The sequence below is a fragment of the Thalassophryne amazonica genome, chromosome 6 (genome assembly GCF_902500255.1).
Source record: "Thalassophryne amazonica chromosome 6, fThaAma1.1, whole genome shotgun sequence".
Classification (NCBI taxonomy): Eukaryota; Metazoa; Chordata; class Actinopteri; order Batrachoidiformes; family Batrachoididae; genus Thalassophryne; species Thalassophryne amazonica.
In genome coordinates, this window is record NC_047108.1 from 116,235,304 (window position 1) to 116,251,561 (window position 16,258).

At 43.1% G+C, this 16,258-nt stretch overlaps 2 protein-coding genes across 2 annotated transcripts; one reads left to right on the forward strand and one right to left on the reverse strand.

The window, feature by feature from the left end:
• Positions 1–803: 803 nt before the first annotated feature.
• Positions 804–8,214, forward strand: LOC117511533 (tetratricopeptide repeat protein 34-like). The gene is made up of 7 exons (XM_034171540.1): positions 804–2,111; positions 4,221–4,356; positions 6,102–6,268; positions 6,802–6,992; positions 7,037–7,073; positions 7,240–7,452; positions 7,637–8,214. The coding sequence occupies exons 1-7, from the start codon at positions 804–806 to the stop codon at positions 8,180–8,182; spliced, it is 2,598 nt and encodes an 865-aa protein (XP_034027431.1). The 3' UTR covers positions 8,183–8,214.
• Positions 8,215–12,329: 4,115 nt separating this feature from the next.
• LOC117512963 (5-aminolevulinate synthase, erythroid-specific, mitochondrial-like) lies at positions 12,330–15,197 on the reverse strand. Its single transcript, XM_034173213.1, has 4 exons — positions 14,951–15,197; positions 13,911–14,179; positions 12,662–12,824; positions 12,330–12,501 (listed from the first exon to the last, which is right to left on the reverse strand). The coding sequence occupies exons 1-4, from the start codon at positions 15,156–15,158 to the stop codon at positions 12,338–12,340; spliced, it is 804 nt and encodes a 267-aa protein (XP_034029104.1). The 5' UTR covers positions 15,159–15,197; the 3' UTR covers positions 12,330–12,337.
• Between the last annotated feature and the right edge of the window lie 1,061 nt (positions 15,198–16,258).

The window sequence follows — 16,258 nt, forward strand, 5'->3', positions numbered from 1 at the left end:
TCACTCCCAGCTGACCGCTGCCTGACCATGACGGCTGTTGTTCGACCCGGGGCCACCATTATAGAGCTGTGCCAGGATGCAGACAAGTTCCTGGAGGCCGGAGAGCTGGGGAGGGCCACGTCTCTCTACATGTGTGCCTTTAGAACTCACGCAGCATCCACTGTATCTCACATGCGAAACCTGGCGAGATTGAGCCTGGATGGGGTAATCTCTACCCTGGAATGCTGGCTCGACAGTGACGGGGAAGTCCATCTCCCCGAGGGTCTTAATAGAGGCCTGGTGGCTGTGTTTTTGTCCACGCTCTGCCCCGAACAATATATCTGCCACCATTTTCAAAATGGAGTCTCTGCTTTTGAGTGGTGGTCATGGTTGCGAGGAGATTTCCGCTCGCTGCACTGCCCTGCTTGATGGGAAGCGAAACCCTTATCCAGAAGGTTCGACTCGTGTGGTGTTGGAGATAACTCGGGCCCTTGCATGTTTGTTCTCAGAGCCTCAGAGCGTTAAGGGGCTGAACTTGTACCTCAAAGCTTTCCACAATAACAAGACTGAAACCATCACACTGGTCAAGAGCAGACAAGCTCAGCACCTTTCCATAATCTTGAAGGCCTTTACAGATCAAATCCTACATTTGAATCCCTCTCTGGTGTTTGAAAGCAAACATTCCACAGCGACAAAGGAGGAATTAGACATGAATACGGCTGAAATGTTGGAGTTTGTGTTGGCTATTCACCAGGTAATGTAGTCACGCAGGAACTTCAAGCAGCACATTTGTTTTGTCAGGCAGGTTTGGGGAGAGTATAGAGATGTACTCTGTTATCCTACAGCAAAGTCATAGTCAGCAAGAAACAGGCAGCAGTGCAGAAAAGTCCATCAAAGAGACACTTGAGAGGAGAGCCAGACTCTTAACAGCTCGAGCAGCTGCCTGCTTCTCAGCAGGAGACCGCACACTGGAAGCCTGCCAAGATCTTGGCAAGGCATTCCAGATCAATCCCGCCACTACTCAAGTTTATTTCCAAAAGCTCTTTACCGATAAGGGCACAGGGATGGCCGCACGCAACCACCTGTGCCAGCAGGCGGAGCGGGGCCTGTCTGGCTACAGGGAGAGGGTCACTAGTCGTCCAGACCTTCGGTCCACTGATGGAGTAGAGCTTCTGGACCCTGTCATAACTCAGTTACGGACTCTGTGCCATTTGGAGCCAGACGGTGGAGGCAGAGAGCTGCGGGTTCGTCTGACTGATTGTCTCCTTCTCAGAGGGGAGCACAAAGAGGCCCTCTCCATATGTGGTCAGCTTGCTGCTTCCAAAGGTCAGCAGAGCTACCAGAACACAGTGCGGGTCCTTCGCGGGTATGCGCGACTTCTCTCCGATGACCACAAAGGAGCGCTAGAGGATTTTCAGGCTGTGATTGGACACAGCGCCCCGCATCCTTCCAGCTGTGTGCGGGCGCTCTGTGGCAGGGGTCTCCTGCGCATGCTGAGCAGCTCGTACTACCTTGCGGCGTTGGACTATGTGACAGCCAGCAGGCTGCAGCCTCGGGAAGCTGCACTGACGGTGCGCTGCTTGGTGCCATGGAACTGCCGAGGGCTGCTGTTTACCTGTTTACTGGAGCAAGGAAGAGTGATGCTGGAGGGAATGAAGGAGAAGCAACCCACCTGCAGCACTGATGAGCACTCCCATCTGCACCTGGGAGAAGATCAGCTCCAGCCCCCATCTAAGAGAGACACCAACAGAACTGGGTATGATGGAGCACCAGCGTACACGCACGCAGCCAAACCAGATTTTATTGAAAGATTTTGTCCCTGGTCATGTGCGAAGTTGCTTTCTTTCCATCTTAGGACACCTGCTGGAGTCCAGTCACTGGCAGCACTTCTGATGGAGCTCCAGCCCAGTGCTGATGGAGCTCAAATCCTGGCAGCAGATGCCTTGTATCAGCTTGGCCGAGTGGAGGAAGCATACCGGCTGCTGCTTGCTGTTGGGCCCACCAGCCCCCGAGCACCCATCCTGGCGCGCCTCACACTGCTGCAGCTACACAGAGGCTTCCTTTATGACACCAACCAGGTATGTAAATGTAGGCTGGAGAGCCTGAACGTGGAACCCAGAGATGCTAACACGGTCTAAGACATTTGAGATAACGTTGTTCCGAATATGGAAATTGAAAATACGTTTTTATTTCCTGTCAAGATTTCATGACATTTTTCATATTCTGTTCTTGCCATCTCTCCAAATAAACTCGACACCGTCCTGCATTTCTGGACTGTTCAGTCTGTGCCATGTAGACCCACATGAAGGGGCGGAAACAAAATGCTCCTTAAAGAGGAAAAACCCATATATAACTCACACTAGAGTGTAAGTCGCACCTTTTCTTCCTGTATTTTCAGCTCTTAAATTTGGATTTTTATGCATTCTTGAAGCGTACTGTTTATTATTTGATTCCTGTGAAAGTCAACATTTCAAATCAAATCAAATTTATTAATTTATATAGCGCCAATTCACGATGAAATTGTCTCAAGCTGCTTCACACAACATAAAAAAAACAATAAAAAATTTAAAACACAATAAAAAGACGACCATAAAAGAAAGACAACCATAAAAGAATACAAGAATAAAAACACATCATAACACTAATGATAAAACAGGGAAAACAAATGAGTCTTTAAACATGACTTAAAGTCTCCACAGTATCAGACTGCCGAATGTGTGCCGGGAGATTGGGGCACGGTAGGAGAAAGCTGTGTGACTGGCAGACTTTTTATTCACCCTGGGAACACACAGAAGTCCTGCACCCTGAGAACGCAGGGCCCGAGGGCGGTACATAGGGGCTTACCAGGTCAGCCAGATAGGGAGGTGCAAGTCCATGAACAATTTTATAAACTAATAACAGTACTTTAAAATCTGAACTTGCAGAAACAGGAAGCCAGTGCAGGGACGCCAAAACGGGCATAATGTGGTCAAACTTTCTACTTTGTGTCAAAAGTCTGGCAGCAGCGTTTTGAACCAGTTGAAGACCCCTAATCCTGGACTGCGGTAAGCCAGAAAATAGAGCATTACAATAGTCCAATCTAGAAGAGACAAATGCATGAATCAAAGTCTCAGCAACAGCCATAGACAGGATGGGACGATATAAGTCCGATATAAATAGTCATTCCAATTATTATTTTAATAACACGTGTTTTTTTTTTGGTATATAGGTCACACTGGAGTATAAGTCGCAGACCCTCAAAAAATGAGCAAAAAACAACAACATAAAACAAACAAAAACAAAACAAAATGTGAGTTACACTCCAAAAAATATGGTAGTTGTTTCAAATTACAGTTGCTCAAAATCAACAAAAGACAGGCCTCATATCTTGAAAGTCTAAATCTACTGCAGCCAGGTGAACCGTGGGCATCTCCTTGACCTCTTCCAGCCGTCGGGGTCCTCACACGAAAGCTACGGTCACATTAGCTACAAGTGACAGAAAGCGACAGAGCGGCAACTTAGTATTCATTTTCAGTCTGAGTGGGTGTTTTGTAGCAGCAAGAGACATGGGTTGCTCTGCCGCCTGCTAGGTGGGGCCAAAATAGACCAGAAGTCTATTTTATGCTAGTACTGAGCGACGCCACACGGCGACTGCCAGTCTGAGTGAATAGGCAGGGTGATGTCAGCTAGGTGTTCACTCGAACAAAATAATCCTTGATCGCAGCATGCCCTCTGAAACAGCTGTGCTTGTGTATAATCTGTTTCTTATATGTTCTGTAAAGTTAGCAAGCCATAAACACTTCTAAATGTTAAAACACTGTAACCAGATAACATCTCTGAAGTGATTTACAGGACATCTTATGGAGCTGTAGTGGGCACGCCCCAAGAAGGCCCATCAAGCGGCAAAACCAACTGCATATCGCTGTCATTTGTTGCTAATGTGAGTGTAGCATAAGACATCTGCATGCAGGATCATGTCCAGAGAAATGTGCCACATGACCAAAAAAATTGGTCGGCACTGGAATATACCTTAAAATGCATTTTGTACATTTGCTACAGATTATAGAACCACAAATCATCATGCGTACTCCCCATGTAGCCCACCAAGAGACAAAAAAAAACAAACCCTGGAGCCACCACTGTGGTGTTGGATCAGATAGTGTTTCAGAGCAAAGGTATCAAAGATTAATTCTTTCTCAGTGCAGCTTCTGAAAAAGCTCATCAGTGTGGCGATACCAGCTGCTTGTGCCCCCTGTTGGCAGTGGCACAACAGAAGGACCGGGCCCTTCTGCAGGGACACTGTCACTCTGCTGCAAAACGCATCCTGGATGGCACAGTGGAAGAGAGCGCTGTCAGGGAGGCGGGTGGCGTATCTGTCCATTGCGATCATGGCTTCTGGTGAAGATTCAATTGATTGTTTTGGTGTGAATCTGTGAGCTGCTTTAATTAACAGTGAGTCATTACTGGAATCTTGATCTGGGAAATTAGATACTTTTCTAGGCCTGGCTTTAAGTTTTCAGCTTTCATTACACTGAAAAAATTTTGGAGTGATATTTACTTGAAAAAACCTAGGCAAGTTTTTCCACTCAGAAATTCCAAGTAAATTTTACTTGCATATATTAGTTTATCTAAAACAATAACTCAAGTAAACATTTACAAGCAATTATCAACTGAATATGTTCATTGAATTTTACTCTGTCTTATTAATAAAAACTAAAACTTTTAGCTGTCCCCCTTGGTTTCACATCAGATCCAGTTTGGATCTGCATGTTGATTTGGCACAAATTTTACACTGGATGCCCTTCCTGATGGATCTCCACATTACATGGAGATATGCAGCAGGGGTGGGGTTTGAACCGGGAACCTTTCGTACTGAAACCAAGTGCACTAACCATTTGGCACTCCTCTGGCCTGCTATGGGATTAATTAAAGACGTGAGACAAAAGAAATTCTGTTTAGAAAAAAGATGCATCGAGGGATGCCGCCCCCACAGCTACCTCTCCCACCCTGATCTGGTCCATTGAGGCCCTCGACTTTCACTGCCCACCCATGGGGACAGTGCACCCGACGCCAGCGTTTCTCCCTTCAGCTGGGGAGCTGAAGTCCACGTTGCCTTATCAGTCTGTGCCCGGCCAGGCTCCATGGCAAGCCCAGCCAGCAGGCTTCCTCTGGACCGGGTCATGTGTCCTCTGCCTCATTTTTTCATGGAGTCTTTGTGAATCATCTAGTCCAGGCCCCTTGCCTGAGACCACATTTGACCTGGGAGAACCTACCAGGAGCATGACGGCTCATAGGGATAGACGAACCTCTCCACCATGATGAGTGATGGTTTCTGGAGAGGAACCACATAGCATTTGGTTAAGGGATTCATAATATATTATCACCAATATGATAAAAAATTGTGCTGTCTGGAAACAACATAGAATTATGACCCCTGATGGGTAGAATTCGAGCAATCAGACTGCATGATCTACATTTGGTAGTGACATCATAGATCACATGGGGGCTTCCACTGATACGCGTGAGGAATCCTGGGAAGGACTGAGTGAGAGCCAGTTAGAGTAAAGAAAGACAGCTGGCTGCTTGCTCGAACAAAATAAACCAAGATGGCAGAATACGCTCTGCAACAGCTTATTTCTGTATAAATCTGTTTCTCATATATTTAGTAAAAGTTAGCAAGTAATAACAAGGAATAATACAAGAATTAATAACAAGTGGGTCAGGTCCAAAGTAACTTCAAATCCTCACGCGCCTACATTTTGTCTGCACGAAGGCATTAGAAGGACAGTAGGAAGACAATATTCACAATGGAATTTCCCACAGAAAAATATGTTCTCTTAAAATGAGCTGTAATTTTGCAACATATTACAAAAATAAACCAACATAGTAATGCATGGATTTTTGTAAAACTCAATTTTGTCAGTTTTTGTAAAATTTGAAGAGCCATAGAGCTTTAAATATACTGACACATGACAGTTGTAAATATGAGTGCATATGACATCAGATAACTTTTATTTGCTGCTAAACAATGGCTTTGGTAAAATACTTGTGTGCATATATTAAATGGAGACATGTAGCTCAGAATAGAAGACAGAATACACTGAAGATTATGTGAATTAAATCAACTGAATGTACTGTTAAAGGTGGTGAGGCTGCTGACTCCTTGCTGGAGAGAGCGAGGTGTTACGCCTTGCTGGGCCAACGAAAAACTGCCATCTTTGATTTCAGCACTATTCTGAAAGAGAACCCGAAACATGTGCAGGCCTTGTGTGGAAGAGGCTTCACCTATCTCATGCTCAACCAACAAAAGGTAACTTCGGAAATAAAATTTTGTAAATTTTATAAAACATTTTAAAGGAAAAAATTCACCTTTCTTTTGCATTCTTATAACTTTTCTTTTTTTTAATCTACTTTCGGGCTGCTCCATTAGGGGGCGCCATAGCAGGTCAGCCGTTTACATCTCACCCTGTCCTCTACATCTTCCCCTGTCCCACCAACCACCTGCATGTCCTCCCTCAGCACCTCCATAAACCTTCTCTTTGGCCTCTCTCTTCTCCTCCTGCCTGGTGGCTCCATCCTCAGCATCCTTCTCCCTATATACCCTGGGTAACTCTGCACATGTCCAAATCATCTCAATCTCACCTCTCTAACTTTGTTTCCAAACCGTCTTAAGTGAGCTGTCCTCTGATACGTTCATTCCCAATCTTGTCCATCCTCATTACTCTTCTCAAAAATTCGCTACATCTTCACTACTGTCTTATAGACTTTCCACTTCAGATATTCTTCTGTCACCTGTTTGTTGCATCTATAACGAGCTAATGTTTAAATGGAGTTTTTCCACAGGAGTGCACTGAGGACATCCTGGTGGCTCTTCACATTAACAGCAACACGGTCACTAAGGACATCCTGTCGCTCAAGGACAAGGCTCAGAAGCTGGTTTGTGATTGGATGCATCAGTTGTGTCGGTCCAAACTGTCAGATGTCCTTGTTGCAAATGCTGTCCCCTGTCAGGAGGAGCAGCTCAGAGAGACTTTGTAATCAGCACAGCTCTAATGACGACTGACTGCAGAGATCCTAGATGGCATCTCCTCCATGTTGACATACTCTTAGCCAAGGTGAGATGGGAACGGGGCCAAACATTTCCTCTTTAATCCTTAGTGTGATCCTGAATTCTGGTTATGGATGGAGCTGTGAGACATTTCTATTTGATGAAAAAATGGACCACTGAACTCCTGAGTGCAGTTTGTCTTATTCCTGTTGTTCTGGTTGTTCTGCTCCAAGGAGAATGAAAGCAGCAGCTGCTCACCTGGTACAGGTGTTTGGCCAGGAGCCCAGGGATGGCGCGGCCCAGGCCGGGTGGGCGTGGTGGAGGCGTGGCAGCAGAACTACCACAGTGCAGCTCACAGGTTCAGCAAACTGATTGAGAAAGACCCCTCGAGTCTGGAGTTTTTGCTGGATTTGATCCCCTTAAATCAGCAAAAACGCGTGGCACAGGTAAGCAGTGACCGTGGACCCCAGTCCGAGTACACGCCAGGACAAATTTATTGGTACAGACTGTCGCTTTTTTCTGGATTAACTTTTATAATTTGCTGCTGTTTATTTCAGTAATTTGCACTGTAAACTGACACATGTACATTTACATGTTCCGTTTCACTGCTGTGTGTTTATGTTCCAACAGGCTGCAGCACAGGAGGCGAGCAGCATGTCCTCAGGGGGTCAGTGGGACCTGGCTCTGCCCCTGCTGACTGTGGCAGTCCAAGTAACAGGTAACCATAAACTCCAGTACTTACGCCAGCGAGCCGCCTGCCTCGCCCAGCTGGGCTTACATGAGCAGGCTGTCGCCGACCTGGACAGAGTGATCCAGAAACACAGTCGCTGTGAGTCCAGTTGCTCAGAAGACGCATGCATCCAGGCCGAGGATCTGTGTCGGCGAGGTCGCAGCCACGTGCTCTGTAGCAGACAAGGTCTGGCTGTGGAGGACTTTAGCCGAGCCCTGGAGCTCCACAGGGACCAGGCCATCCGATGCATAGAAGCTGGACTAGGGAGGCAGCATGTGTCCGAATGCTTCCTGCGGGGGGCGCTGCAGCAGTACGGGGAGCAGCAGCTCAGTAAAGCCTGGGCAATGATTGAATCCGGACTGCTGGTGGACGGTGAGAACACAGAACTCCGTGGACTGAGGGCAAAGGTCAAACGAGAGGTCTCCAGCCCCTGCATTGTTGGCTAGTGCTGACATTTGCACAGGATCTTAAACAGCACAGAATAATATGTCACCTCTGGTTCCTGTTTAACAGGATTAAATGAATGTGAATCTAATCTAGAATTTAAAAATCTTTTACAAACTTTTCAGAACATGTAGTGTGCTGATAATTTTACGATGAGGACTTTATGCAGGGTTACAGAATGTTTGATGTTCAAATTAAGTTCATAGTATTAACATTTGTGTTTGTAGTATTTAATATTTTCACAATAAATTTGAAATATGGTGAAATTTAGGAACATTTTTTTTCATTCCGGCTTTATTTTATGAACCACTTCTGCACATCACACCTTCTGGATTAAAGCTGGATTTTGTTTCACATCTGTAATGTAACGGTCTAATTGTTGTGAACAATCACAATATGATATGAAATAAATCATGCGGCATAAAGTAGCATAATTCAGATCACACCTACTGAAGATAACAAATCTAAGAAAGTGCCCAACGTGCAGGTTTGATGGTTTCAATGAAGAAGAGGCACAATTTTCTTAAATCATGTCCACAGACAGGCAAAAATACAACAAAATACAAGTGTATACTAAAATAAACCACAAAAGACCAGTTCCATCAAATATGTTTAAGTAAAATAGTGTATTTTGTATTTTAAAACAATCCAAAACCTGTTTGTCTGCAAAAAGCAGTTTTTGATTGTACAACCCCTGGCAAAAATTATGGAATCACCGGCCTCGGAGGATGTTCATTCAGTTGTTTAATTTGTAGAAAAAAGCAGATCACAGACATGACACAAAACTAAAGTCATTTCAAATGGCAACTTTCTGGCTTTAAGAAACACTATAAGAAATCAAGAAAAAAAGATTGTGGCAGTCAGTAACGGTTACTTTTTAGACCAAGCAGAGGAAAAAAATATGGAAATCACTCAATTCTGAGGAATTAATTATGGAATCACCCTGTAAATTTTCATCCCCCCCAAATTAACACCTGCATCAAATCAATCTGCTCATTGACATTGACCCTATGCCATGACATTGACCTATGTGTCTTTTGCAAGGAATGTTTTGCAGTTTTGCTCTACGGCAAGCTGCATTATCATCTTGAAAAATGATTTCATCATCCTCAAACATCCTTTCAATTGTCCAAAATATCAACATAAACTTGTGCATTTATTGATGATATAATGACAGCCATCTCCCCAGTGCCTTTACCTGACATGCAGCCCCATATCATCAATGACTGTGGAAATTTACATGTTCTCTTCAGGCAGTCATCTTTATAAATCTCATTGAAAGGCACCAAACAAAAGTTCCAGCATCATCACCTTGCCAATGCAGATTCGAGATTCATCACTGAATATGACTTTCATTCCCAGTCATCCACAGTCCACAATTGCTTTTCCTTAGCCCATTGTAACCTTGTTTTTTTCTGTTTAGGTATTAATGATGCCTTTCGTTTAGCTTTTCTGTATGTAAATCCCATTTCCTTTAGGCGGTTTCTTACAGTTCGGTCACAGACGTTGTCTCCAGTTTCCTCCCATTCGTTCCTCATTTGTTTTGTTGTACATTTTTCGATTTTTGAGACATATTGCTTTAAGTTTTCTGTCTTGACGCTTTGATGTCTTCCTTGGTCTATCAGTATGTTTGCCTTTAACAACCTTCCCATGTTGTTTGTATTTGGTCCAGAGTTTAGACACAGCTGACTGTGAACAACCAACATCTTTTGCAACATTGCGTGATGATTTACTCTCTTTTAAGAGTTTGATAATCCTCTCCTTGTTTCAATTGACATCTCTCGTGTTGGAGCCATGATTCATGTAGTCCACTTGGTGCAACAGCTCTCCAAGTGTGTTCACTCCTTTTAGATGCAGACTACGAGCAGATCTGATTTGATGCAGGTGTTAATTTGGGGGATGAAATTTACAGGGTGATTCCATAATTCTTTCCTCAGAATTGAGTGATTCCATATTTTTCCCTGCTTGGTCTAAAAAAGTAACCGTTACTGACTGCCACAATCTTTTTTCTTGATTTCTTATAGTGTTTCTTAAAGCCAGAAGTTGCCATTTGAAATGACTTTAGTTTTGTGTCATGTCTGTGATCTGCTTTTTCTACAAAATTAAACAACTGAATGAACATGCCTCTGAGGCCGGTGATTCCATAATTTTTGCCAGGGGTTGTATAATTCATCAGTGCACTGAGTTAAAAAAAAGTTCCATGAAATCCAAAAATGCATGAAAACTGCAGTGTTTCTCTCCTCAGCACATCAAAAAAATGAACAAATGTTTTGTGCTGGTTTAACACATTATGTTTGTCATCATACTAAATATTCACAACTGTAAGTGTACTTGTCAAGAGGAATTGAATGTCCTTTCGTTTGTCCATACGGCAAAACTTTCCACGTCCTAAAACTCAAGAACCATAAAACCTCTCAAAATTGAAATTTTTATACATTTATACTGGGAGGTCAAAAATCTGCCTGCCAAAAATTTTAAAATGTGCATTATTACATTTATAAATGCATTTTTTATTAAGTTTGGGTTTCAAGTAGGAAGTATACAGAAGCCCTGAATTGCTCTCATCGCCCGCGGAGACAAAAAGCTGCTCAAATGTGCAGCAAGTCTTGGCTGTTTATTCATTTGAGAAGTTAACTTTGACAATAATCAACTTGTAGTTGTGTCTCTGCCCTTATGGCCAATTTACTTATTAAATAATGACAAAATTGTATAACCTATAATTTCCACTTTTTTAATAAAGGACTGACAGGGGAAAGCCATTTCAGTAGTTTTAAAATGCAAAAATACAGAATACCACGGCCATTACAATGCAATTCCAACACCTCCATCAAATACAAATTACTATTTTGTACTTAGAATAAGCATTTTAAATATGTTTACCAGAAATACTGCCTGATTATATCCATCAACCACAAATTCAAAGTTATGCCAATAAAATACATAAATGATCAGTAAATACTGTTTTAGTGCAGATCATTCATATGGAATCATGTCTTTTAAAACCAAGCAGGATGTGTTTCTGTGTAGGCTCTCAGTTGTCCAGGTGGTTTCCATAGTAGAGAAGCTTGAATCTTCGACTGGACTGGGTTGCTTGACGCGAGGACGTTTCGCTTCAAATCGCAGAAACTTCCTCAGCTAAAATTCTTGCTCTGGTAGTCTGACTTCTGTCTTGACTCTTGTAGAAGAATAAACAGAAGCCAACAAAAGCTGGAGTTTTTTTTTTTAAACCTAACCAGACCCCCTCCTACCGAGAGGCTGACTGCTATAGGCTAGTGACTAAACAATAGCTCTACTTAGCACCTATTGTGCTCTAGTTAGCACCCTCCTAATGACAGGGCAGCTGTCCCCCTAATGATGGGACGGAAGCCTCCCCTGATGGCTCCCTTGATGACTCTCCTGATGACGTGAATGACTCATTACCATGAACATAAGACTGAAACTGCTTTGACCTGAGTACCCCATTGTAAACAGGGACAAAGCGTGTCTCAGACCCCCTCCCCAGTTATGGCTGGGTTTCAACTGTTTCACATAGAATGCTTCCTTCCTTCCTTGAGAGAGGTGTCAAGGAAGCATTCTATGTGAAACAGTTGAAACACAGCCTTAACCGGGAGGGTGTCTGAGACACGCTTTATCCCCTGTTTACAATGGGGTACTCAGGTCAAAGCAGTTTCAGTCTTATGTTCATGGTAATGAGTCATTCACGTCATCAGGAGAGTCGTCAAGGGAGCCATCAGGGGAGGCTTCCGTCCCATCATTAGGGGGGACAGCTGCCCTGACATTAGGAGGGTGCTAACTAGAGCACAATAGATGCTAATTAGAGCTATTGTTTAGTCACTAGCCTATAGCAGTCGGCCTCTCGGTAGGAGGGGTCTGGTTAGGTTTAAAAAAAAAAACTCCAGCTTTTGTTGGCTTCTGTTTATTCTTCTCTACAAGAGTCAAGACAGAAGTCAGACTACCAGAGCAAGAATTTTAGCTGAGGAAGTTTCTGCGATTTGAAGCGAAACGTCCTCGAGTCAAGCAACCCAGTCCAGTCGAAGATTCAAGTTTCTCTACCAAGCAGGATGTGCACACATCAGAACCCATTCGCATTAGAAATGAGCTCAAACAGATCATTATTATTTTTTAAAGCGTGCTGTGTGTTTGGATGCACTTTGGCTTTAGGCAGACACAGTAATGTATTGTGGTTCCATGTTGCCGAAGTAGGATTTCTCCCACTCGCTCATCAGGTCAAAGTGCAGCGGGCGATCGCAGAAGGTGCAGGAGACTGTGGCTGGTCCATTCAGCAAGAGCCCTGCCTCCTGCCACACCTCCACCAGTTTGTCTGTGAAGGAAACAGAATTCCGAATTAGATGCCAAGCAGGGTTTTGTGTGGACGTGGTGTGCAGACAGATCCAGTGTGCGCTTCAGCACAACGATATAGTCCCCAGTGAACCTGACTGAGATGAACTTTGACCTGTCACTCTTGCAAACTCCACACTCACCCACAAAGTACTCCATCATGGCAGGGTGGTGATGAGGAGACGGAGCCAGACGCAGCAGCTCCTCGCCCCGCGGCACTGTGGGGTAATTGATGGCCTGGACGTAAATGTTGTGTTTTTCCAGCAGCGTGTCGCACACTTTAGTGTTGAGTTCAGCGTTGCCCACCTAGAAAATGATGAACCAGACGAGGCCTTTGGTGGACGCTTTTACACAAAAGGAATCAAACCTGTTTCTGCAGGTAGTACTTTTTGTCACCACTTAAAATTACACTTTAATTCAAATGAATGAATAACAAACTAGCAGACACACCTTAGAATTCATACGTCCACTTGAGAACTAAACCATCTAATGACATCATTTAAATTACTTGGCTTGTTTGTTAAATTTCCCACTTCCTTTATTTGGATTTGCACCAAAATTGTGTTAATTCAATTTCAGGCCACATCAAATCTTGTGTCTACGTTTAACTAACTAACTAAATAAATAAATAATTAGTCATTATGATGATAATAATAATAATCATAAATAAAGATATAAATAAACAAATTAATTAACTAATTAATTTACAAAAAGAAAAGGAAACCTCAACCCCCTTTTTTAAAAATAATCCTGACCCAGTTCAACCAAAACCACAATTTCTGGACTACAAAATAATTAACTTGTTTTTAAAAGTACAGACTAGCATTACTACTACTTGTGTAATATGGATTACAAATATTAATTAAATTAATGCTTTTCAATGTAGTTTAATCAGTTTTACTTCTAAGGTAGCCTAGAGTATTTTAACTGCCTTTTGTCTGTATTCACTTCCATCACTACGATGTACAAGGAACGGTGGCCTTGGGGACCCATTGAGGCATTGGAAAAAAACAACAACAGTCAAACATGCTCATTTCAGCAACTTCAACCACACTTGCTCCTAATTCCCATCATGGATGTAATGATAAGATGACTCTCTGCACCAAGTCCAGATATGTCCAAGAGATGGCAGACATTTATATGTGTATAATATATAACATAAGCAAAATAGACATTGTTTTTGTATTGATCTGCTGCTGCAAAGTGAACAGATGCTTAATCAGTTTATCCTCATTATTTGACCTTTTTGTTTTGAAGTTATCCTGGTTAGATTCCTGATGTGTAGTATGGATGCAGATGCAGTATTTATTTTTTTAAAATGATGTTTCCTGCACTCTCCTGACCCTGCCGACAGTTTCTGATCTGAAGGATAAGTGTCGTGTGATGAGGTACCCGTATGGGGATGATGTGGCTGGGGCAGTTGAGCACCGGCAGGCCCTTATCCATCAGCAGCTGCCTCATGTATTTGACATTCCTCTGGTGGGCTCTGCGAAGCAGCTGTCCCTCGGGACTCTTCAGGACCCTCACGGACTCCAGCGCTCCAGCCAGGATCATCGGAGGCAAAGAGGTGGTGAAGATGAAGCCTGCTGCGTAGGAGCGAACTGTGTCCACCAGGGCGGCGCTGCTGGCAATGTAGCCCCCCACACAGCCAAAAGCTTTTCCTGGAGCACCCAAAGACACAGTGAGAAAGGTAAGAAGACATCCTGACAAAGGAATAAATATTAAAAGTCTTGCTGTTGTGTGCACAAAGACAGAAGGTTCCCGGTTCAGTGCTCCCCATGTGCCACATTCTCCATGTGCACCTGGAGTTGGGTCAGGAAGAGCATCCGGTGTAAAACCGGATACACTGTGAGGACCCCGAGCAAATTAATTGCCAGTATTGTCACTAATTCCTCTTTCTGTGAATATGAGTTTATTTAAAGATTCTTAAAGATTTTTTGCCAGCGAGTTAAGTCTCAGTGCAATTGTTCCTGCCATTGACATAATTATTTGATAAATAATTCTTATCTGACTAAGAATCTGGAGACAGACACATTTATGGAAAGTTGCATTCATCACATTACTGACATTAATTAGAATATTGATTGGTTGCAACATAATAGCTACTTCAGAACCCAAAAATGGTTGGAGAACATTGATGTTGCAATTGATGTCATGAAACCTTCACTCTGGGTCATCTCACACACACACACACACACACACACACACACACACACACACACACACACACACACACACACACACACACACACACACACACACACACACACACGAGGCTGTGTCTGATGGGAGCTTATCAGAGAGGGCGTGACTTCTGCTCTCTTTGATAAGAAGGATGTCTCATCATGAACTCAGCGAGCAAATGGAAACAAACAACAGCAGACTTTATGTGCAGACATTTTTAAAAAGGAAATGCATATTTACACACTCACCTAAGGTCCCAGAGACGATGTCAATCTTGTGCATAACATTGTCTCTTTCTCCCACGCCGGCTCCGTGGGCTCCGTACAGTCCCACAGCGTGGACTTCGTCCACAAAGGTCAGAGCTCCATGTCGGTGAGCGACGTCACACAGCTCCTCCAGAGGACAGATAGCACCTGAAAACCACAGAAAACCAACCGCGGACGGCTCAGTGTTCATCTTCACAGCAGATCTTGGTTTAGTTTCAAAATGAATCGTGTGATATTTATTCTAAAATGAAAAACAACAGACGACTAAATCACGACTAAAACTAAATGACATTTTGTGGGTGTTGGAGGTAATATAAATAAATAAACTGCAATATAAAGAAAACATCTGCCACAGTCGGCTGGAAATAAAGGTACAATATTTCATATTACTGCAAAATGTCTGTCAAATCCTTGAATTTGTTTCGAACGTTTGACTGGTGTGTATGAACCAATTAAAACAACTAATTACTCATGTTCTTTTCAAGTTCATCTTTGATGATAATGTTAATAATAATGATAATGATAATAGTCAGTAAATTTCTCTATAACATAATTACTATGTCATAGAGTGGTGTCCAAAAAATGAGGTGGGCTTCATAGATAATTGGCAAAGCTTCTGGGGAAAACCTGGTCTTGTTAGGAGAGGCGGCATCCATCCCACTTTGGATGGAGCAGCTCTCATTTCTAGAAATCTGGCCAATTTTCTTAAATCCTCCAAACCGTGACTATCCAGGGTTGGGACCAGGAAGCAGAGTTGTAGTCTTACACACCTCTCTGCAGCTTCTCTCCCCCCTGCCTCCCCTCATTACCCCATCCCCGTAGAGACGGTGTCTGCTCCCAGACCACCAATAACCAGCAAAAATCTATTTAAGCATAAAAATTCAAAAAGAAAAAATAATATGGCACCTTCAACTGCACCACGACTAAAACAGTTAAATGTGGTCTATTAAACATTAGGTCTCTCTCTTCTAAGTCCCTAAGTTGTTGGTAAATGATATAATAATTGATCAACATATTGATTTATTCTACCTTACAGAAACCTGGTTACAGCAGGATGAATATGTTAGTTTAAATGAGTCAAACACCCCCGAGTCACACTAACTGTCAGAATGCTCGTAGCACGGGCCGAGGCGGAGGATTATCAGCAATCTTCCATTCCAGCTTATTAATTAATCAAAAACCCAGACAGTGGTTTTGATGAAGTAACTAATGAAAATAACTCAGACAGGTATAAGACTGGGGATAGACACCACTTCACAAATTATAGACCTGTTCTTTGCTTCCACAATT

What these genes read in the sequence shown, in the direction of transcription:
- LOC117511533 (XM_034171540.1), top strand. Translation starts at nt 804, where the DNA reads ATGTACTCTGTTATCCTACAGCAAAGTCATAGTCAGCAAGAAACAGGC. An exon ending in TCATGCTCAACCAACAAAAG is followed by an intron (nt 6,269 to 6,801) that starts GTAACTTCGGAA and finishes GTTTTTCCACAG; the next exon opens with GAGTGCACTGAGGACATCCT. An exon ending in AGCAAAAACGCGTGGCACAG is followed by an intron (nt 7,453 to 7,636) that starts GTAAGCAGTGAC and finishes ATGTTCCAACAG; the next exon opens with GCTGCAGCACAGGAGGCGAG.
- LOC117512963 (XM_034173213.1), bottom strand. Translation starts at nt 15,158, where the DNA reads ATGAACACTGAGCCGTCCGCGGTTGGTTTTCTGTGGTTTTCAGGTGCT. An exon ending in CATCGTCTCTGGGACCTTAG is followed by an intron (nt 14,180 to 14,950) that starts GTGAGTGTGTAA and finishes TGGGTGCTCCAG; the next exon opens with GAAAAGCTTTTGGCTGTGTG. An exon ending in GCCACATCATCCCCATACGG is followed by an intron (nt 12,825 to 13,910) that starts GTACCTCATCAC and finishes ATCATTTTCTAG; the next exon opens with GTGGGCAACGCTGAACTCAA.